Source organism: Echiichthys vipera (assembly GCF_963691815.1).
Source record: "Echiichthys vipera genome assembly, chromosome: 3".
Lineage (NCBI taxonomy): Eukaryota > Metazoa > Chordata > Actinopteri > Perciformes > Trachinidae > Echiichthys > Echiichthys vipera.
Window position 1 is genome coordinate 27,910,670 of NC_139828.1, and position 24,227 is coordinate 27,934,896.

The 24,227-nt window shown below is 37.3% G+C and overlaps 1 protein-coding gene across 1 annotated transcript; it reads left to right on the forward strand.

Annotated features, from left to right (window-relative positions):
• Nucleotides 1-350: 350 nt before the first annotated feature.
• On the forward strand, nucleotides 351-13,152 carry hs2st1b (heparan sulfate 2-O-sulfotransferase 1b). The gene is made up of 7 exons (XM_083911538.1): nucleotides 351-905; nucleotides 2,728-2,966; nucleotides 10,465-10,550; nucleotides 10,929-11,067; nucleotides 11,167-11,264; nucleotides 11,723-11,880; nucleotides 12,011-13,152. The coding sequence occupies exons 1-7, from the start codon at nucleotides 782-784 to the stop codon at nucleotides 12,235-12,237; spliced, it is 1,071 nt and encodes a 356-aa protein (XP_083767664.1). The 5' UTR covers nucleotides 351-781; the 3' UTR covers nucleotides 12,238-13,152.
• Nucleotides 13,153-24,227: the final 11,075 nt, after the last annotated feature.

The following is a 24,227-nucleotide window of genomic DNA, read 5'->3' on the forward strand; positions in this document are numbered from 1 at the left end:
AATCGTCAGTCACACTTAAAACTCAAATAAGTTCTATCATCAAGTTAAGTCATCATTTCACACGTTTCCATTTCCCACAAGAGGAGGGAATGGATCTTAAAAGACTGCAGAGAGCCAGTGATGGATGAGAGGAAATAAAAAAATATAAACACACATCTCACATTTCTGGAGAGGAGAGGAGGTTTAGACCATGATTTAGATTTTGTGTTCTCCCTTGCTTGCTGTGGTGCTTACTCCGGTCCAGTAGGTGGCGGTGAGCACATTTAACATTGGTTTGTGATCCTCTAGTGAACACAAAAAGAAACAGAAGAAGAAGAAGCTCCTCTCAGACGATGCTATGCTACTCGGTGCTATCTAACGTTACGTTACCCGACTGCACAGCACTTAACCGGAGTTTGGAGTCGGCTTCACGATTTCTCTGCCTCCAGCTCCGTGTGTAAATGGAGCCTGGTGGACTCTACGTGCTGTCGACGGACTTTAAAGAAACAAAGCCCGAATTTAAACTTCGGTCTTGATTTGTAAAGATGACGTTAGCATGAGCTTTGCGAGTCTTTATGATGATAGTGAGCGGAGAAGCTAGCTGTTAGTTAGCTATAATGGCTAACGTTGAGTTATCTCTGTAGGACGGCTGCTGAGCCGTTTACCTTCCGACCAATGGCGCTAAGTAAATCAACTGGGATTAACCCCGTTGGTTAGCAGCGTAGAGGAGCTCCCCTGCGGTGCAGGCTATTGTCCGTGGATCTGAGACATTTCACTGTTTACTGATTCATGTGGTGGTTTGATGGGGCTCTCAAGGATCATGATGCCGGCAAAGTTTCAGCTTTTGGCTGTTTTGTCATTTGGACTGGCGATGCTGTTTATTGAGAACCAGATCCAGAAACTGGACGAGTCCAGAGCCAGACTCGGTAAGACCACAGCAAAGCTTCTTAGCGTAGGCGGTTGTGTGATCATTGTGCTGCCAGTGTGTTTTGAAAAGGCTTAAGTTTGAGCTAACAAACAAAAATTAGGCGACTTATAAGTTTTTTTCCTGACTCTTCATTTTTCATTTTATTTAAAGCTTGAATAATTTCTCGTTTTCTTCACCATACACCGTACATACATCATTTAAATTACAATGAAACCAGGGAATAATATATAAAAAGTGAATCTAAAGTATATGTTGATCAAGCAGCAAAGCTTGAGTTCACAAGTTAAAGAGCAAACAAATCTTCACACTTGTAGATTAACTTGTTCATTTTAAATCCTAGAAGTTGACACCAACACCTGTAGTGTTTAGGACATATATAATACACGCGTAGTTACAGTGAATTCTGCTTCTCCCTTTTTAAATGAATCTCATTGGTAGATTATGAAATATGCAATGGTAAATATGGCAGATGGACAAAAAAACCATCATATTTACAACCCTGCCAGCCGGTCACTTATGAGACTGCCAGCCTTCATATAGAACTGTTTTCTTATACTTTTAAATTTGCACTTTAACCTCTTTGTGCTGCAACACAGCAGTTCCCCTTGTTATTGGGGATTGGATGATATATGGTTTTTATCATGGATCAGATCAATTGATAATGAAGATCCACATGAGTGACCTGAAAAAGCTGTCTCAATATAGTCCTGTATTGTTTTCTTGATTTATTTTGAATAACCACAAGGGGGAGCCAGTCAGTCCTAAACCTGTCACCATTGCTGAAGGCTGGGCTTGCTCATTGTATCCCCTTAAACCATTTTTTAAAATCAGACGTGTGGAAATATTATAGAGTCCAAACTAAAGTAAGGCAGGGAGATAAGGTGCCCACCTGCAGAACTTTTCACAGGAAGTGGTCTGTTGTGTCTTAAACTTGTTCTTAAAATGATTCCAGTGCGTTTTACTACTAATTGAAGAGTTTTAAACATATTTTGATGATTATTGGGATAATATTGTGAATTTAAATGATTTTGGCAAGGATAATCATAACGTGATTTGTTCCACATTGCCCCATGCCTATGATAAATAAAGTTTAAAAAATGTATCCTTTTGTTTACTGTACAGTACTTGTTAGAAGTCGACACCTGCTCGAAAAAGGCAGCTTTTGTGAGTGAAATGAGAGTAACTCACCGCTCACACACTTAATGTCTTTAAGAGGGAAATTGCAAGGGGCCAAGAGACCATCCATCGGCCTACAAATGCAACAGAACAAACTTTCTACAGATGCTTCCTCGCTGGTGTCAGACAGTGATGGGCTGGCTGGGCAGCATGATGCAGCCTGCATTACATTGAGTGACACACAAGAGATACCCACAAGGCCATTAATTAGCTTTAATTAACATTGCAGTGGAAACAAGAAGTGAGAGAAACTTTTAATTATGCCTCCTGTCAATATTATCATCAAAAGCTTAATTACTTTTTTCGTTTCGATGCTATTGAATTTGAAGGACTTTGTTGTTTTCCTTAATTAAGACAAGACTTGATTTTAAAACTACTTGTCGATTTATACAACAGATGTACCTTTTCCTTCATTGTTGTGTTGGTGACCTCACACCTGCTGTGTGTGCTGCCAATAAGCATCAACTCACTTTTGGCTCATTAAAAATCCAGGCAGCAGAGAATGCCAGCCAGTCCATAATCGTATAAATTGAAGATGATATTGATTCAGTTTAGAAACGCTTCCTGTAAATGTGCTATAGTTGACAGTCAATTCAAATTGTTTTGGTCATTGATGGTAAATATCATATTTTATGCCGGTACAGAACGTACCATTGCCAGACATGAGGTGGCTGAAGTAGAGCAGCGTCACAATGAAGATGTTGGGCGGGAAGCGTCGCCACTGGCAGAAAAAGACGACATGGTCATCATCTACAACAGAGTGCCCAAGACGGCCAGCACATCCTTCACCAACATCGCCTACGACCTGTGTGGGAAGAATCGCTTCCATGTCCTGCACATCAATACAACTAAAAACAATCCTGTTTTGTCTCTACAAGACCAGGTAAGACCATCCACCAGTACTGTATTTAGATGCACGTGGCTGTCACAATCCCAGTCAAAATATGAAAGGTCAGGATTTATCACAGTAGTTAAACTATTTTATTCTAACAGAAAACGCTGAACTTTTTAAGCAGATTTTCTGCCGCTAAAAGCTACTAAATCACATAACGTGGTTACAGTTCCCTGACGGAGCTGGTTTATAATTCGGTCACAAACGAGTCTCTTGCTGTTCTTTGTATTTGTCTGATGATGTTGGGATCGGTCCTTCTTAACAAAGGTCCTGAATCTCACCGTCTTTGTGTAAATTGCCCTTCTTTTTCACCGTCGGAGGTTTGTTTTGCCCCGCTGTTGTTTTGCCGACGCATCATCAAGGAGCCCCATTCAGGTCTGTGGAAATGCAGAGAATAAGCAGCAGTATTGACACATGAGCCCACTCATGTGTCAATACCTGGTGTTTGTTTGTAAACTCCATTTAAGTTCACACATACAGCCTATCTGGTTAATGACGAGATAATTTCAGGTTTGTGAAATTTTGTGAAATGGGCTCAAGGCTGTCATCAATTTAAAGAAATTCTGCGTCGACTAACACTCGATTAGTTGACTGAATCGATAGATTTGTGGAGCTTCTTCACTGTGAATCATGCGAAAGCACCACTTTTCAATCTTGTGTTGCGAGATGTGCTCATAAGTTACTTGGAAATTCAGCATGAAAAAAGCAAAAAACCTGAGTAATCAACAAAAGAAATCTTAGTCGACTAAGACCAAAACAACCGATGAGTCGACTAGTCCACTAAGAGGGGGCAGCCCTAAAAAACCTGCTGTTCAGCAGCGTAATTTTGTGACTGTGCGATCACTTATATTACAAATCCTTAGTATCATGGCGTATTTTCCCTGTTAAAGAGTTAGTAGTGGGTTATTAATTGGTGTTATAAGTTATTACTGTTAGTAGGAAGAGTAAACGGTTAATAATGGTCCCCTCTCATACAGTCGCAGCTCGCCCCGGCTGTAGCGATCTTCATGGTGAACAATTTCATATGTTTTGCTGACTGTTGAAGAGTTACAGCAGTTGTTTCAGCTTTGCAACATGAAGTGTGGCATATGGAAATCCACATCATATGGAAAATTCAAACCAGTGTACCAGTTCATCCGGTGTACAGCGCAGCACTATGCAGACTCCACCTCTCATACGGTCCTTTGTTGGCATAACAGATGCTTAAAACAGGCTTGTGGGCACTTTGATCATCACAAATGGAAACGTGGTATTAAAAATAGGCCATTGTTTTGGCCAGAGTTACAGGTTGTAACATGAAACCTGTTCACATAAATGTGTCTTTAATACTCTTTGAGCCCTGCTCTGTTAACATCTGTGCATTGTCAGTCTCAGACATGTACATTGTATTTCTGTTCTGTTCTGAATAGCATCTGCTTATCGTTCTCATCTGTCAGTGACTTATGTAGCAGGATAAAGGGATGGCAGTATAGCAGGGCTCCAGACTAACTTTTCACTAGGAGCACCGTGGCCCCCAACTGAAAATTTTAGGGGTGCAACCAGACTTTTTAGGGCTAGGGCTGTCTAAAAGGGCCCCACCCCTGCCTGTCAACATACTCCACTGCTCTACAGAGAGCGAGATAAGACGCGGTGTGATGACCGTCACTCTCTCGTCTCACAGATTAGATATATATCCATTTTATTAAGTCGATCGACTCGCACCTGAGTTTTCTCACGCTGTTTATGTGTTTTAAACATATGAGCCGTATCAACTAGGGATGCAAGTTATCGAGTGATTCATTCATCGATAGTTGTTTCATCTTATCGATCGATGATCGATTAATTGATAAGCTGCAATTCTTCTGAGAAGCTGATTTTCCCTCTGAATAGGATAACTGTATAGAACTTTTAAATGGAATTCCATTGCTAGGCAACAGACTTGGTCCTTTTTAACTTCCTGTCAGCTGATGTCGTTCACATTCATTGCAACAGGAATCAAATTTGGACACATTTCGAATGTTTATGTTTAACTTTGAAAAGGTCTCTACCTAACATAAAATGCTATCTTCCTTATGATATAACGAAAAAATGCAAATCCTATTCCTTAACCACTCACTTGAGGGCAGGGAATAACAGTTTGGCAGCATATCAAACATATTCTGAATAAAAAAATATCAAAATATTACACAGGCTACTTAACATGAAAATAAATTGGGCAACTTTCATCTGCGATATTGGAAACATTAATAGCAGCAGCAGCATAAAAAAATAATCGTTCCTGAATAGTAGTAATAAGTGACTGACATGCTCTCTGTGAGAAGGACTGCTGACATTACCTGCCAGTCCGCTTCAATGTAGTGGCATGGAACTGATGTAGCTTTCTGTAGTCAAGGAAGTCCAGCAGTCTGTTGCAAGATGTGTTTTAAACTCGGCCTTCTTTTTCTCCCGTAGCTTGCTTCCACGCGGGTGATTCTGGTTGTTCTAGAGGGGGATATTGTACCGTGGCTCCATGTACTTTATTACCTCCTGAAATCCCTGTCCGTCACCAACATTTAGCGGCAGCATGTCTGTAGTAACCATGTTACATACCCACATGGTAATGCCCTCAGCTTTCGAGGAGTCACACACTCTTTGTCCCAACGCTGTGGTGATTGTCACTGCTTTTAGCACGGCTGAATGTGACATATTTAGGTGGTAATTCAATAAAGTCGTGGAGTTGTTGTACTTTAAAATACTTCCACATATATTGCATTTAAAGTGGCTCCTTACTGCACTCCGTCTTGGCCTCGTCATCCTGTCAGTGTACCGTTTCTCGTTTGTTTTGTTGTCGCGTGTGCGTCAAGTACGTCTGGCATCAAGTGCGCCCTCACGTGGATTGGCGGGGAATAACGGGTTCAAAACGCAATTAATTGCAACTTATTTATTTTAATTGAGTAATTTCTTATCGACAGTTAATCAATAATGGATTAATTGTTTGCATCCCTGGTATCGACACTGACTGATCAGATCAGTCTGTGTGTGTTACCTGCTGCTTCACTGGGCTGAGAAACAAAGTCAGTGAATCAGTTAAAGTTTCTTCCCATAGAGCCAACATGAAAACTATTTTGGTTTAGTAAATTTGTGCTGTCAGAAGGCCGTTTGTCCATCAGGTCCCACACTGTGACTATAACCTGTAGCCTGATGTCAAAGAAGCTGCGGGAGCTCACGTGTTAAGCGTTTGTGTTTAGGCGCTGACTATATCGTCTTACAGTGCTTATATATTGTTCCTGTCTTAGCTGTCACTCGGTCGCTGTTTACTCAGTATATGCTGCTTTTAGTCTACCTGGTTTGACTGCCCCCCCCCCCATTTCTATCATGTGCTACATTCTCTTAAACCAAACCAGTCAGTGAAGGCCAGGTGTCCAGTCGTAGATTACAGGTAGATGGATATAGAAAAAACAACGATGGGGTTTAAGTACTGAGTTTGAGCCTTAGCACCGAAGGGACTGTGTGGAAACTAGGGCTGCCCCCGACCAAGGATTGTCTTGGTCGACCAGTGGTTGTCATTTAGTGCAATTAGTCGACTAATCAACGCATATATATATAAAACTAAATAATCATAAAGTCTGTATCAGATTGTCTGATATATCACAGCGCAATGATGTAAATACACTTAAAAACAACAGATGAAAGCAGAAACATTTCCTCTACTTGCATCAATTCAATTCAATTCAATTCAAAAAACTTTATTTGTCCCCGGGGGGCAATTCAAGGCACACAGAGCAGCAAATCACGACAGTGCAATTATACAAAAAACATTTTAACCTAACACAAGAATAAAGTGTAAAAGAAGAGTAAGTGTCAGGATGTTAGTGTGTTAGTACAGGTAGGATAAGTGTCAGGATGTTAGTGTGTTAGTACAGGTTAGATACGGAGAACATCGTCGGCGTGAGATGTAGAAAGACATGTGTGTATATGATGTAAGCAGACATGTGAACGGGTGTATATGATGTAAACATGCAGTAGACTGTTGAAACAGGTATAAACAGAACTGTAGTGCAGAAAAGATATAAGTGGACAGTGATCAGATCCAGATGAGGTCAGACATGATACATGTGTGTAATGGGCAGACGTAACAGAACTATAGTGCAGTAATAGAGTATAAATATAATATATAACTATAAGCTAAATAATAAAGTGAATAATAAAGTGATGGTGGTGCATGGCAGGAAAACAGCAGTCTAAGTATATGCTAGCTCTGTGTAACAGATGAATACTGAAAAATAAAGTGACCATAGTGCTGTCATGGATACAATATAAGACCTGATAACACAATAAAGTGGAGCAGTGCATTAATACCATGAATTAACATAACTAACAGAATCAATCAAGTGGACCAGTAAGAACAGAGTAACAGAATAAGTGTGAACATAATAACAGAATAAATAAATCATACAACAATGTTTTGAAATGAAATCAAAAGTGTTTGCTTTGGCCAGAGCGCTGGCTCTTCATGAAACCTTAAAAAGAGGAGGAGGTGAAGCCCGTTACAGCCAGGGATAAGAAGGCAGCATGAAATACCAATCTAAATACCGAATGTATGTTCTCCAGCTATTACTTTAGATTTGTATGCATAGGTGTTAGGAGCAGTCACACTGAAAGTGACGATTGGTTCTGTCATGATTTTGGTGCAGCCTGTTTATAGTCACTAAAACTCTTAATCAGCTGGTAGTGGACAGGTCTCACAGTATGGCACAAGTCCACTCTTTTGGTTTCACAGTCACAAAAAATAAGGCGTACCGATGTTTAAAAAAACAATTTTTGCCGATTTTTTCGTTATTCCCCCTTTTGTGCCAGGGGAACAAATACATTTGACAAATAAATACAAATACATAAATCTCCATTAAAAAAAAAAAAAAACTGAACTGTTTTTAAGTCATTCAATATTTCATTTTGCTGTCTTTGAATGAGCACAAACTCAGTTATACGTATTTATGAAACCTTTAATACAACCTTAATTCAAATGAAAAAATATTGTCTGAGTCTGACCACAAATATCTGAAACAATTTAGCATTTAGCCAGCCAAAATTTTCCATGCAACACAACAGATAAAGTTGGGCCACTGCCATCAGTGAATGCAATCAGCACAACAAGGCAAATATGAGCTGATATCGATGTTCAGGCAATACATCGGTGCATCCGGAAGAAATATGTCACCAGAAACATCAGCAGTCACTTGGTCTTTACCATGATGATGCTCTGCCAGGCATATACTGCAACGTACTGCTTGCTTTTTGCCTTTAGTCTAGTCTGCTCTGCTGAATAGAATCATTGTCCTACTGCGTTGTCCCTAATTTGGTGTATAGAGTCTAGGGTTGCAAAATTCCCGGAATTTTCGAAGTTGGAAACTTTCCATAGTAATTAACATGAATTTATGGGAATAAACCTGAATAAGCCGGGAATTTATAAATTGAAGGTCGGCCCTTAGCAGGTATTTAAAATATAGTTGGGGGAAATATATTCTAGCATAATCTTGACTACAACAACCAATTTTAATGCAAGAACACTTGAGAATATCTTTGCTATTCCTCAACCACATGCACATAGCACACTGCTTACTGCACACCCCCTACGTACTGTACACTGCATTCCTCCATCCCACGCACACATGATTTCTATACCTGGACTATTGGGGACACAATATTGAACCCAGAGCACAAGACTATTGGAGCCATACATGTGAGCCTGAGGACTACATAGCATTTCCCAACATTTCCCAAATTCCCCAGCTTGACTTCCCATGGAAGGTGTCTGGAAAGTTTCTGCTTATTTACTGGAAATGCTTGCCACCTTTGCAACCCTAATGGAGTGTGTGTTAAAATGGCTGTTTGCTGTTCCTCCACAGTTCAGAAAAGCTTGGGTCTTTCTCAAAGCTGGGTCAGCACTTTAACCGCATAGTGATTGTTTCAGATGAAATCCAATATGCTGGTCTAGAGAGACAGCACACTGGTAAACACTTGACTGCCATTATGCTTTCTGACTGCGCTGTAGATAGATGGAGAATGAAGCTGAAGAATGATGATGTTTTGGTTTCAGATCTGTTTACCAGGAATCAAAGTTGGCTGGGCGTGTTTATAAGCTTATTTTCTAAATCATTTGAGCTTCAAGAGACCACACACTTAGTGGTAGAGGTTTATGGAAGCATTAAGGGAGAATATTGTTGGAGCTGGGGCTAGTTAGTAGTTTGTACCCTTCTCTTGTAAGGATGCAGACTTCAAAAGCTCCAGAGAATATGCATGGCATCAGCACATAATACTGTTAACACTGGGTACATTTATATTGCTGTCAGTGCAGCTTAGGACACATGTGTATGCCTCAAGGTTATGCTGGTGTTAATTTTGGCTGCCAGTGCCAAGGTAATATCCTGTCTGCCATCTCACAAACAGTCTGTTTCCTCTGCACATGATAAAACAGAGAGGAGGGGCAGGAGTCGGTCTGCTGCCCCCTCACCGCCCGATTCAGTTTACAGCAGGAACACTCACATTTGTATTCAGTAGTAGAAGCTTAGCCAAAACTGGTCAGTGTGTTTGACTCTGTCATATTTCCACTCTTTCAAAGCGTGCTGTGTCAAAGATAACAGTAATAAATAGAGGTTGGGTTGAAAGCTTCAGAACAGGAAGGAAATTGTTGCCGTTTGATTTTTAACTGATAGAATTGGATCATGCATCTTTGATTATGCTGGTTTTATCTACTGCATCCTTTGGGTAAAATGATGGAAATTAGGACACCTAACTTTAATTGTCTGTTAAATTTATATGTGAAAGTTTCCAGAAACTTTCCATGGGAAGTTAAGCTGTGTAATTTTGGAAATATTCGGAAATTGTATGTACTCCACAGGCACAAAAATGTGGCCTCAATTGTCCAGGGTTCTAGAAATCATCTGTGCATGTGATGGAGGAATAGCATGGCTATTACCAAGTGTATTTGCATGAAATCTGGTTGTTTTTGGTCAAGATTCTGCTAAAATATATAATTCCCCCAACTATATTTAACATCCCTGTTAAGGGCCAACCTTTAATGTTGTTAATTCCACGTTAATTCCCTTTTATTCCATACATTCCTGTTATTCCCAGAATTGTCCAACCCTAAACATGTTATACAATGTGTCTGTCTGATTGGTTGAATCATACCTAATTAATGTGCACTTCTGAAATCAAACCTATACCCTTGCTATTGACACAGGAGGGCTGTGACCCAGTCAGCCAGCTGATTAGCTTCCTTTTGACATCATCTGCCAAACACAGTGGCCCCTTTGTGCAAGCCGATGATATTTCCATGTACTGAATTCTCACTAAAACCATTTTACCATGTGGACTGCACACATACTTTAAAAGGTGAAAAAGAGTCTGTGTCTGAGCAGAAATACAAATGTATCAGTCTTCTCTACTGTTCTCTGTTGTTGCTGTGTTTTTCCATTTGCTTGAGTTTCCCTGCTGCTCCATAATTAGTTTCCATTATCTTTGGCTACAGGTGCGCTTCGTCAGGAATGTCACCTCATGGAGAGCGATGAAACCCGGCTTCTACCACGGCCACGTAGCTTATCTGGACTTCTCAAAGTAAAGCCCTTCCTTTCCTGTAATGCCATTAATATCCAGATTAGTTACAGTTAGCTGAGCAGATAAAGGGAGGTCATGTATTGATTTCTAACATGTGCTTTAGGATTGATTAATAGCATTGTTGTCCTTATCTCCCCTGACACTATCATTTCAGTGATCACAGGTAATTATCCTAATGGTGTAAGTGTTCAGTGTCAGTGAGAGAGTCTCACTTCTGTGACGCTGCCACCCTTTCACTGATGGGAAAGCTCTTTCTGTAGTGCAATAAACACTGATAATTAGGTGGCAGCTTCATGGTGTGATGTCTGTTGGACTTTAAACTAGTCCTCAAGTGTCTGTTTGATAGAAATAAAATGTCAACCCTTTTCTTTTATTTAGATATGGGGCGAAGGGTAAGCCCATGTACATCAATGTGGTGAGGGACCCCATAGAGCGCCTGGTGTCGTACTACTATTTCTTACGTTTCGGAGACGACTACAGGCCCGGTCTTCGACGAAGGAAACAAGGAGACAAAAAGGTCTTTATTTAGAGGCGTACTCAAATAAACCTTTTATCCAAGGCCTGTTGTTTGTCCCCATAAAAATGCATGACATCAAGTGTTTGTGTTGTTTTTCAGACCTTTGACGAGTGTGTGTCATCAGGGGGGTCTGACTGTGCTCCTGAGAAACTCTGGTTGCAGATCCCCTTCTTCTGCGGCCACCATTCAGAGTGCTGGTGAGTGGGCAGAAACACAACCACACATCTGTAGAAATAAGCACAGGATGCCTGTAGCTTTATATAATGCAGCACATTAGGGCTGAACAATTAATTGTTTTTAGTTAAGTGTTGAAAGAGAGCCTCAGTGTTAAGAATAACAATTAACGTGGCTTAACGAGCTGCAGCATGTGGCAAAAAGGCAGGTGGCTTTTAATCTACAGATTCAGCTGATGATTCTCTGTAAGTTCCTAACCAAGAGCAACCCCTTTCACATTGTCATGTGATGCATGTTATTATAAAATATTGATTAAAGCTGCTTTAGCTGATACGTTTTTAAGATTAGATTTTGCATGTTACAGGTACTACTAATTTAGTCTGGCTCACCGTTGTACATTCGCAACGTGCTGATATCTCTGTTTTTTGTTTTCTTCTGCACAGTTTACATTCGAGACTCATTAATAATATATTGTGTGCAGGAATGCAGGCAGTAGATGGGCGCTGGAACAGGCCAAGTACAACCTGGTGAATGAGTACCTGCTGGTTGGAGTAACTGAGGAGCTAGAGGACTTCATCATGATCCTGGAGGCAGCACTGCCACGCTTCTTTAAGGGAGCTACAGAGCTCTACAAAACAGGTATCAACACAGCAGTCAGCCAGTGAAATCCTCATGATGTCAAACATTGACAATACTGAGCTTTGTTGTGCTCACATCAGTAATGTTGTCTAGATTGACAGACTCATCAAACCTTCTCACGTTCCTCCAGGAAAGAAGTCCCATCTGCGAAAGACCACCGAAAAGAAGCCCCCCACCAAAGAGACAACAGCCAAGCTGCAGCAGTCTGACATCTGGAAAATCGAAAATGAGTTTTACGAGTTTGCACTCGAACAGTTTCAGTTTGTGCGTGCCCACGCTGTCAGGGAAAAGGATGGAGAACTTTATGTCCTGGCTCAGAGCTTCTTCTATGAAAAGATCTACCCCAAAGTGAACTAAAAGTGTAGCCAAGACAAGAGAGATGGGAGCTGCACAGGGACTTTCCAGGCCTCTCATTAGAAGTCACTTACACTGGGAGGAAGTTCATCGAGTGATGCTGGTGAATGCTCAAATGCTGTTTCTGACCCTGTCACAGTTCAGACTGTCCAGCAGACCTTCTATGAGGAATGAGTCGATATTTTTTTATAGCAGGCACAGCTGTTGAGAGAACTTTACCATGGATATAAGCTGTTCTAAGCAGTGAGGGAGAATTCAAATCCAGAGCAGGGTGAACTGGCTGGGATGCATCTCAAAACCCAGACACATACAGCCTTTGATTTATGAGGTTCTGCATTTGGTTTTTGGGTGGAGCATCAAGATAAAAGCAGCAAACCTCAACAAGTTCAAAACCATATTTAAATATGACAGATCTGAAAAAGACATGCTGAGAGAGCTATTCAGCTTCATGCTGTATTATGTATTGCACACTACATTTTATGTGCACAAATTCTTGTTTACAAGTTAAAAAAATCAAAACTGTATTTGTACATACTGTTTAAACATGTAAGGGACATGTTTTGGGACCAAATGGTAACAAAAGAAAATATTAATATTTTTATTTCTAGACATGTTTAACACATGGTATCAGTATTTAATCATAGATAGTGATGTGTATCTTTGATTTTACTGAAGGCTGCTGTGAAAGGACCACTGCTGGAGCGGGAGAAAAGTATGAATGAGAAATGAAAGATGTCTGGAGTACAGGGTTTAAATGGAGAGCTTTGACCTGGTCACAGGGTCATTTACAATGGACTAGGCAGCGGTAGAGCTGATTGTGCCTTTATTACAACACTTTTTTGGCATTCTTTTTCCAGTGATCCCATGATTATGGTTTCTCTTTTTTTATTCATTTGAACTTCCTGTTTCTCTTCTGTTTTGAACCACATTAACAACATAAACATAAATTCATAACTGAATATGCCTTGACTCATTGGATTCTTGCTGTAATCGCTCTTAAGAGTTGATGGTGTTTTGTGTCTAAGGTAATAAAAAGTCATGGTATAGTATGTCGTCTCAGGTAATAAAAAGTCATAGTATAGTATGTCGTCTAAGGTGATAAAAAGTCATAGTATAGTATGTCGTCTAAGGTGATAAAAAGTCATAGTATAGTATGTCGTCTAAGGTGATAAAAAGCCATAGTATAGTATGTCGTCTAAGGTGATAAAAAGTCATAGTATAGTATGTCGTCTAAGGTGATAAAAAGTCATAGTATAGTATGTCGTCTAAGGTGATAAAAAGTCATAGTATAGTATGTCGTCTAAGGTAATAAAAAGTCATAGTATAGTATGTCGTCTCAGGTAATAAAAAGTCATAGTATAGTATGCCGTCTAAGGTGATAAAAAGTCATAGTATAGTATGCCATCTAAGGTAATAAAAAGTCATAGTATAGCATGCCATCTAAGGTAATAAAAAGTCATAGTATAGTATGTCGTCTAAGGTAATAAAAAGTCATAGTATAGAATGTCGTCTAGGGTGATAAAAAGTCATAGTATAGTATGTCGTCTAAGGTAATGAAAAGTCATAGTATAGTATGTCCTCTAAGGTAATAAAAAGTCATAGAATAGTATGTCGTCTAAGGTAGTAAAAAGTCATAGTATAGTATGTCCTCTAGGGTGATAAAAACTCATAGTATAGTATGTCGTCTAAGGTCATAAAAAGTCATAGTATAGTATGTCGTCTAAGGTAATAAAAAGTCATAGTATAGAATGTCGTCTAGGGTGATAAAAAGTTATAGTATAGTATGTCGTCTAAGGTGATAAAAAGTCATAGTATAGTATGTCGTCTGAGGTGATAAAAAGTCATAGTATAGTATGTCGTCTAACGTATTAAAAAGTCATAGTATAGTATGTCGTCTAAGGTAATAAAAAGTCATAGTACAGTATGTTGTCTAAGGTAATAAAAAGTCATAGTATAGTATGTCGTCTAAGGTGATAAAGAGTCATAGTATAGTATGTCGTCTAAGGTAATAAAAAGTCATAGTATGTCGTCTAAGGTAATAAAAAGTCATAGTATAGTATGTCGTCTAAGGTAATAAAAAGTCATAGATTAGAATGTCGTCTAAGGTAATAAAAAGTCATAGTATAGTATGTCGTCTAAGGTAATAAAAAGTCATAGTATAGAATGTCGTCTAAGGTAATAAAAAGTCATAGTATAGTATGTCGTCTAAGGTAATAAAAAGTCATAGTATAGAATGTCGTCTAGGGTGATAAAAAGTCATAGTATAGTATGTCGTCTAAGGTAATAAAAAGTCATAGTATAGTATGTCGTCTAAGGTAATAAAATTTCATAGTATAGAATGTCGTCTAAGGTGATAAAAAGTCATAGTATAGTATGTCGTCTAAGGTAATAAAAAGTCATAGTATAGAATGTCGTCTAAGGTAATAAAAAGTCATAGTATAGTATGTCGTCTAAGGTAATAAAAAGTCATAGTATAGTATGTCGTCTAAGGTAATAAAATGTCATAGTATAGTATGTCGTCTAAGGTAATAAAAAGTCATAGTATAGTATGTCGTCCAAGGTAATAAAAAGTTATAGTATAGTATGTCGTCTAAGGTGATAAAAAGTCATAGTATAGTATGTCGTCTAAGGTAATAAAAAGTCATAGTATAGTATGTCGTCTAAGGTAATAAAAAGTCATAGTATAGTATGTCGTCTAAGGTAATAAAAAGTCATAGAATAGTATGTCGTCTAAGGTAGTAAAAAGTCATAGTATAGTATGTCCTCTAGGGTGATAAAAACTCATAGTATAGTATGTCGTCTAAGGTCATAAAAAGTCATAGTATAGTATGTCGTCTAAGGTAATAAAAAGTCATAGTATAGTATGTCGTCTAAGGTAATAAAAAGTCATAGTATAGAATGTCGTCTAGGGTGATAAAAAGTCATAGTATAGTATGTCGTCTAAGGTAATAAAAAGTCATAGTATAGTATGTCGTCTAAGGTAATAAAATTTCATAGTATAGAATGTCGTCTAAGGTGATAAAAAGTCATAGTATAGTATGTCGTCTAAGGTAATAAAAAGTCATAGTATAGAATGTCGTCTAAGGTAATAAAAAGTCATAGTATAGTATGTCGTCTAAGGTAATAAAAAGTCATAGTATAGTATGTCGTCTAAGGTAATAAAATGTCATAGTATAGTATGTCGTCTAAGGTAATAAAAAGTCATAGTATAGAATGTCGTCTAAGGTGATAAAAAGTCATAGTACATTATGTCGTCTAAGGTAATAAAAAGTCATAGTATAGCATGTCGTCAAAGGTAATAAAAAGTCATAGTATAGAATGTCGTCTAAGGTGATAAAAAGTCATAGTATAGTATGTCGTCTAAGGTAATAAAAAGTCATAGTATAGAATGTCGTCTAAGGTAATAAAAAGTCATAGTATAGTATGTCATCTAAGGTAATAAAAAGTCATAGTATAGTATGTCGTCTAAGGTAATAAAAAGTCATAGTATAGTATGTCGTCTAAGGTAATAAAATGTCATAGTATAGTATGTCGTCTAAGGTAATAAAAAGTCATAGTATAGTATGTCGTCTAAGGTAATAAAAAGTTATAGTATAGAAAGTCGTCTAAGGTGATAAAAAGTCATAGTATAGTATGTCGTCTAAGGTAATAAAAAGTCATAGTATAGTATGCCGTCTAAGGTAATAAAAAGTCATAGTATAGTATGTCGTCTAAGGTGATAAAAAGTCATAGTATAGAATGTCATCTAAGGTGATAAAAAGTCATAGTATAGTATGTCGTCTAAGGTAATAAAAAGTCATAGTATAGAATGTCGTCTAAGGTAATAAAAAGTCATAGTATAGTATGTCATCTAAGGTAATAAAAAGTCATAGTATAGTATGTCGTCTAAGGTAATAAAAAGTCATAGTATAGTATGTCGTCTAAGGTAATAAAATGTCATAGTATAGTATGTCGTCTAAGGTAATAAAAAGTCATAGTATAGTATGTCGTCTAAGGTAATAAAAAGTCATAGTATAGTATGCCGTCTAAGGTAATAAAAAGTCATAGTATAGTATGTCGTCTAAGGTGATAAAAAGTCATAGTATAGAATGTCGTCTAAGGTGATAAAAAGTCATAGTATAGTATGTCGTCTAAGGTAATAAAAAGTCATAGTATAGTATGTCGTCTAAGGTAATAAAAAGTTATAGTATAGAATGTCGTCTAAGGTGATAAAAAGTCATAGTATAGTATGTCGTCTAAGGTAATAAAAAGTCATAGTATAGCATGTCGTCAAAGGTAATAAAAAGTCATAGTATAGAATGTCGTCTAAGGTGATAAAAAGTCATAGTATAGTATGTCGTCTAAGGTAATAAAAAGTCATAGTATAGAATGTCGTCTAAGGTAATAAAAAGTCATAGTATAGTATGTCGTCTAAGGTAATAAAAAGTCATAGTATAGTATGTCGTCTAAGGTAATAAAAAGTCATAGTATAGTATGTCGTCTAAGGTAATAAAAAGTCATAGTATAGTATGTCGTCTGAGGTAATAAAAAGTCATAGTATAGTATGTCGTCTAAGGTGATAAAAAGTCATAGTATAGTATGTCGTCTAAGGTAATAAAAAGTTATAGTATAGAATGTCGTCTAAGGTGATAAAAAGTCATAGTATAGTATGTCGTCTAAGGTAATAAAAAGTCATAGTATAGTATGTCGTCTAAGGTAATAAAAATTCATAGTATAGTATGTCGTCTAAGGTAATAAAAAGTCATAGTATAGAATGTCGTCTAAGGTGATAAAAAGTCATAGTATAGTATGTCGTCTAAGGTAATAAAAAGTCATAGTATAGAATGTCGTCTAAGGTGATAAAAAGTCATAGTATAGTATGTCGTCTAAGGTAATAAAAAGTCATAGTATAGTATGTCCTCTTAGGTAATAAAAAGTCATAGAATAGTATGTCGTCTAAGGTGATAAAAACTCATAGTATAGTATGTCGTCTAAGGTGATAAAAAGTCATAGTATAGTATGTCGTCTGAGGTGATAAAAAGTCATAGTATAGTATGTCGTCTAAGGTGATAAAAAGTCATAGTATAGTATGTCGTCTAAGGTGATAAAAAGTCATTGTATAGTATGTCGTCTAAGGTGATAAAAAGTCATAGTATAGTATGTCGTCTAAGGTAATAAAAAGTCATAGTATAGTATGTCGTCTCAGGTGATAAAAAGTCAAAGTATAGTATGTCGTCTAAGGTAATAAAAAGTCATAGTATAGTATGTCGTCTAAGGTGATAAAAAGTCATAGTATAGTATGTCGTCTAAGGTAATAAAAGTCATAGTATAGTATGTCGTCTAAGGTAATAAAAAGTCATAGTATAGTATGTCGTCTAAGGCGATAAAAAGTCATAGTATAGTATGTCGTCTAAGGTAATAAAAGTCATAGTATAGTATGTCGTCTCAGGTGATAAAAAGTCATAGTATAGTATGTCGTCTAAGGTAATAAAAAGTCATAGTATAGTATGTCGTCTAAGGTGATAAAAAGTCATAGTATAGTATGTCGTCTAAGGTAATAAAAGTCATAGTATAGTATGTCGTCTAAGGTAATAAAAAGTCATAGTATAGTATGTCGTCTAAGGTGATAAAAAGTCATAGTATAGTATGTCGTCTAAGGTAATAAAAGTCATAGTATAGTATGTCGTCTAAGGTAATAAAAAGTCATAGTATAGTATGTCGTCTAAGGTGATAAAAAGTCATAGTATAGTATGTCGTCTAAGGTAATAAAAGTCATAGTATAGTATGTCGTCTAAGGTGATAAAAAGTCATAGTATAGTATGTCGTCTAAGGTAATAAAAAGTCATAGTATAGTATGTCGTCTAAGGTAATAAAAGTCATAGTATAGTATGTCGTCTAAGGTAATAAAAGTCATAGTATAGTATGTTGTCTAAGGTAATAAAAAGTCATAGTATAGTATGTCGTCTAAGGTGATAAAAAGTCATAGTATAGTATGTCATCTAAGGTGATAAAAAGTCATAGTATAGTATGTCGTCTAAGGTAATAAAAGTCATAGTATAGTATGTCGTCTAAGGTGATAAAAAGTCATTGTATAGTACGTCGTCTAAGGTAATAAAAAGTCATAGTATAGTATGTCGTCTAAGGTAATGAAAAGTCATAGTATAGTATGTCGTCTAAGGTAATAAAAAGTCACAGTATAGTATGTCGTCTAAGGTGATAAAAAGTCATAGTATAGTATGTCGTCTAAGGTAATAAAAAGTCATAGTATAGTATGTCGTCTAAGGTAATAAAAAGCCATAGTATAGTATGTCGTCTAAGGTGATAAAAAGCCATAGTATAGTATGTCGTCTAAGGTGATAAAAAGTCATAGTATAGTATGTCGTCTAAGGTGATAAAAAGTCATAGTATAGTATGTCGTCTAAGGTGATAAAAAGTCATAGTATAGTATGTCGTCTAAGGTGATAAAAAGTCATAGTATAGTATGTCGTCTAAGGTAATAAAAAGTCATAGTATAGTATGTCGTCTAAGGTAATAAAAAGCCATAGTATAGTATGTCGTCTAAGGTGATAAAAAGCCATAGTATAGTATGTCGTCTAAGGTGATAAAAAGTCATAGTATAGTATGTCGTCTAAGGTGATAAAAAGTCATAGTATAGTATGTCGTCTAAGGTGATAAAAAGTCATAGTATAGTATGTCGTCTAAGGTGATAAAAAGTCATAGTATAGTATGTCGTCTAAGGTGATAAAAAGTCATAGTATAGTATGTCGTCTAAGGTGATAAAAAGTCATAGTATAGTATGTCGTCTAAGGTGATAAAAAGTCATAGTATAGTATGTCGTCTAAGGTGATAAAAAGTCATAGTATAGTATGTCGTCTAAGGTAATAAAAAGTCATAGTATAGTATGTCGTCTAAGGTTATAAAAAGTCATAGTATAGTATGTCGTCTAAGGTGATAAAAAGTCATAGTATAGTATGTCGTCTTAGGTAATAAAAAGTCATAGTATAGTATGTCGTCTAAGGTGATAAAAAGTCATAGTATAGTATGTCGTCTAAGGTAATAAAAAGTCATAGTATAGTATGTCGTCTAAGGTGATAAAAAGTCATAGTATAGTATGTCGTCTAAGGTGATAAAAAGTCATATTATAGTATGTCGTCTAAGGTAATAAAAAGTCATAGTATAGTATGTCGTCTAAGGTAATAAAAAGTCATAGTATAGTATGTCGTCTAAGGTAATAAAAAGTCATAGTATAGTTTGTCGTCTAAGGTGATAAAAAGTCATAGTATATTATGTCGTCTAAGGTAATAAAAAGTCATAGTATAGAATGTCGTCTCAGGTAACAAAAAGTCATAGTATGGTATGTCGTCTAAGGTAATAAAAAGTCATAGTATAGTATGTCGTCTAACGTAATAAAAAGTCATAGTATAGTATGTCGTCTAAGGTGATAAAAAGTCATAGTATAGTATGCCGTCTAAGGTAACAAAAAGTCATAGTATAGTATGTCGTCTCAGGTAATAAAAAGTCATAGAATAGTATGTCGTCTAAGGTGATAAAAAGTCATAGTATACTATGTCGTCTAAGGTGATAAAAAGTCATAGTATAGTATGTCGTCTCAGGTAATAAAAAGTCATAGTATAGTATGTCGTCTAAGGTGATAAAAAGTCATAGTATAGTATGTCGTCTCAGGTAATAAAAAGCCATAGTATAGTATGTCGTCTAAGGTGATAAAACGTCATAGTATAGTATGTCGTCTAAGGTGATAAAAAGTCATAGTATAGTATGTCGTCTAAGGTCATAAAAAGTCATAGTATAGTATGTCGTCTAAGGTGATAAAAAGTCATAGTATAGTATGTCGTAAAAATGAATACAAAGTCATGATATTGTATGTTAAAAAAAAGTCATAAAAAGGTCATAGACAAACCTCTATAGGTAATACACTGACTATGGATAAGTACCTCACTTTAAAAAATCCAAACTATCCTGTTAAAATCCCTACTTTCAATATTGCACCATAACGCTGTTTGTTGAGCATTAATATGGTAATTCCAAGTGGAAGAGCCTCCACAGAGGGCTATCACTCACAAATGTCCTGATGAGACCGTAACAATTTAATATTTAACCTCATACCATATGTTCTTTTATCTTTGAGAATTATGTTGCGTCCTTCAAAAAATGCTATCAGACTGAAGCCTTGTAGAATAATCTTAGCTCTCTTGTGTACAGCAGGACAACATGCTTCTCCACAGTTCATTTCAATGTCTATTAGTTTGGTGTGTGTGCGATGTCAGCATGCTACAGTAACAGCCTGTTCTCACAATGTCAACTGTTCTCACAATGTCAACGTTAACATGCAACCATCCTCCTTTAACATGTTGGACACATTTTACACTTTGATCAGATGAAGGTGCAAGAGGAGAAGTTATGGGATAACGAAACTCATTACAACTGATCCCATGGGAGGCGTGAATGTGTGTAGGGACTCTCAGTGCTATTGGAATGTGGCCTGGAAAGTCTTTGAAAAGTCCTTGAATTGGATGTTTAAGGAGGTGGCGGAACCATTAGTCTCACATTTTAGATGCTTGAAGCCCTTTTTACTAGAAAAAATAACTAACGATTAATTGATTATCAAAATAGGTGCAGGTTATATTTTTTTGTGAATTGACAGTGATTCTGATATTACTGATACAAATAATTATGTGATTCAGTATTGTACCCATCATATTCATTCAACAGCTGTGTGCACATGAGTTCAGTCCTGTAAAACAAACATTTTGGACCTGACATTAAGAGGAAGGTTATAGGGAAGGTTTTCGTTGCCACGGTACTCCACGGGGGAATTGTTGGGTCTATGTAAATCCTAAATAAGTCATAGAGTGTGGGCTTTACCTACTCTGTAAAGTGTCCTGAGATAACTTATATAATGACAAGTTAACTTGTTATGATTTGGCACTATAAATAAAATTTAATTGAATTGACTTGAAGAGGGCAGACCAGCTCGACCTCCAAAAGTGCGTGCTAAATGATCATTTGAGATCAGAAAATAAACTTAGTCTTTATTGATCCTTTGGGATGACTCTCGTAAGGGAATTGAGTTTCCAGCAGCTTACAAAAACACAAGGGAGGTATAAAAAATACAGTATAGGATAACCAGTAAACTCTTAGCTAAATAAATACAGAAAGTAAAAAAAACAATTTAGCAGTAAACCATAAACTCTTAGTTAAATATATATGAAGTAGATGTAAGAATACAGGTTAAATAAAATTCACGGAAAATGAAAGTAGATAAGTTGAATGTAGAGGAAATGTATAAGATAAAATACGTATGATAAAAATATACATATTTAAAATATGATAATGATAAAATACGCCGTCAATATAGCTTTTAAGGATTTTTCGTGAAGCGCTATAAAACCAGAATGTGGTGATACTCTGTACGTTTGGACTGCAAGACCCCGGGAGCCAATAAAGCCCATCAGCTGTGTGACTCTGTATGTGTCTCTACCTACCTATATATTCTAACTCTAAGGATCTGCAAATATTTAATACATATCTGGTATCTTTCTTATACATTACTCTTGTGTTCTTTCAAACTAAGACTACAGAAGTGTATGAACCTAGGCTATGTTAAGTTATTCCAAGGGAAATACATGAGGGATCCCTGGGCTATTCACTTTGTTGTGAGGAGTCTTTGGCCCAAAAACAATTGAGAACCTTTGGCCTAAACCATGAATACATTGTTTGTGATGTGCCTTTTTAATTGGTCTGTTTATCGGTATATTTTTGATGTTGTGATGTTTAAGTGTAGGCTAAAGATTTTTAAATAATATGGTACTTTCAAAATTCAAAATTGACTATGTCAGGATTTTATTTCACACAGTACACAGGGGCAATGCCACCTCCCATATGTGCACAATCAGGCTTGTTGTTGAGCCCTTTTGGGATTTCTTTGTAGTGATTTACATGAGCCCGGTAACTCTTGACTCCATTTCTCGTCTTTTGGCTCCATAATTACAGAATAATTGCCTCGCTATATTTTACTCAACAGGGAGTACTTAACCACTGAAACCGTGAAATAACAGACCGGGACGGGATGATCTGCTGAAGTCAGCGGTATTACCAACTCTTGCCTCCTCTCTGATGGGAGAATAGACAGGAGGGAGGGAGCGCGTCTGCAGGGAGAAGCACCAGCAGCATGCTCCACCAGTCCACAGCCTGTTCTTGTGCCTACACACAGACAAGCACAAAGGCCCCAACCCATATTTGACGCTTTGTGGCCATGGACACAAGGAGAGGCTGGCTGTCTCAGAAAATAGAACTCAATTAACAGTTTAGCTGCAGGCATATTGGAACATTGTTTCATTAATGAGATGAATACAGTCTGATAATTACTTCATCTCAATTAGAAAAAAAGGCTACACTCTATATTGATTGTGGCCGATGAGCTTGAAGGTTAATTAGGAACACAATATTATAAAAGTCTATCCTGCTTTGTTGTTGGAGTTGCTTGTTGTGGTTGTTTTGCTTTTATTGCTTTTTGCACTTTTTAAGGACTCTGCTGGTCTTCTTGCCACAAAGGCCCATCTATTCCACAAAATGTTTTGTTACAGCAAAATAACATGCTTCTCTCCTAACCTTGACATGTGTTTGTAGTCTACAGTTTCTGTCTCGCTGTTCTGCTCTGATCCACTAGAGGGAGCCGTGGTCCTTCTGAAAGTCTCAGCATGGACTGACAGAAGCGGTTCACCAAGCCCTCATTAATGCACCTGTGCAAAGCCAAATGGAACAAACTAATAGTGCATTACCATTAACAATACAAATTACACCATTAGGCACACTTGGCTCTCAGGCCTTGTGATAGCTATAAATAGTTTCACTTGGTCTTGGACAATTTGCGCTGTACTTGCATAATGACAGCACTCAAATTAATTCAGGGTGTGCAAATGGAGTACTGCTGCATGTTGTGAAAGGGGACATTTTGGGCTTTTTTTAATGATGTGCATCTTCCAGCAGAACCACCTTTGCAAGAGGGACTGATCAGTGGGACCGGCAGCCGTAACATAAGTAAAATGTCTCCATTACAACCCATCCACAGCATTTGATCCTGTTATTGCTGAAGCTGCGCACAGAGTAATGACCTCTTTTTGTCAATGAAAGTTGGCTCTATTGCTAGAAATGGCCCTCTGGATCGGTTTTGGACCCTTGTCAACGGACGATAGGAGACCCAGCACAGTTTTTGCAGCTAGCTGACCTCAAATAGGTTTCACTACTGCTCCATAAAACAAACAGAGCAGAGCAGAGGCAGCTTGACTGCCCCTCACTGGGACTGTGGACAGGACCCCGAAGCGCTTCGCCAAAGGGGACCATTATGTGTACCACTTTTTGCTGTGTTTTATGCAAATGCTCCACACTGAAATGGAAGGTAAAATTGAGCCAGCATGTCAGAGGCACTTGGCCAAGAAAACTTTAGGTGTTCCTGATATTTTACTGGAGCCTGATGCAGATGATAGATTGCAGTTGATGGGGGGGAAGAAAATGAAGGAAGCAATCACCATCATAATGCATTGCCAGATTCACACATTAATGGTTTCTTGCCTTCTAGCCTGTTACACATTGAGATTTGATGATGTGAAAAGGACAGTTAACCACAACCATGCTAGCAGCTAGGTGAGGCACAATGTAGCCGCAGTTTGTGCCAGAGCATCCATTTCTATACAATATCTATAAAATATAAGAGCCCAGAAGGCCGTTAGACTTAATGCTGTTCTCAAAGTATTTCTGGAATCCTCAAAGTCCATGAACAGATATTCCTTACACTGCACAATATAACATTCCTTATCCATCAATGATGGTATAGTATTTACCTGAAAAGTAAACAGAGTTGAGTTTTTATCCGGAAGCAGACTGGATTTTTTTTCTCATCCACATGCTTAGAAGAGTATTCCTATCCAATAGTTATCAAGACATTTCACTCAAAACTACAAATGTACGATGGTTCACAGGAACACCACAGTCTGTAC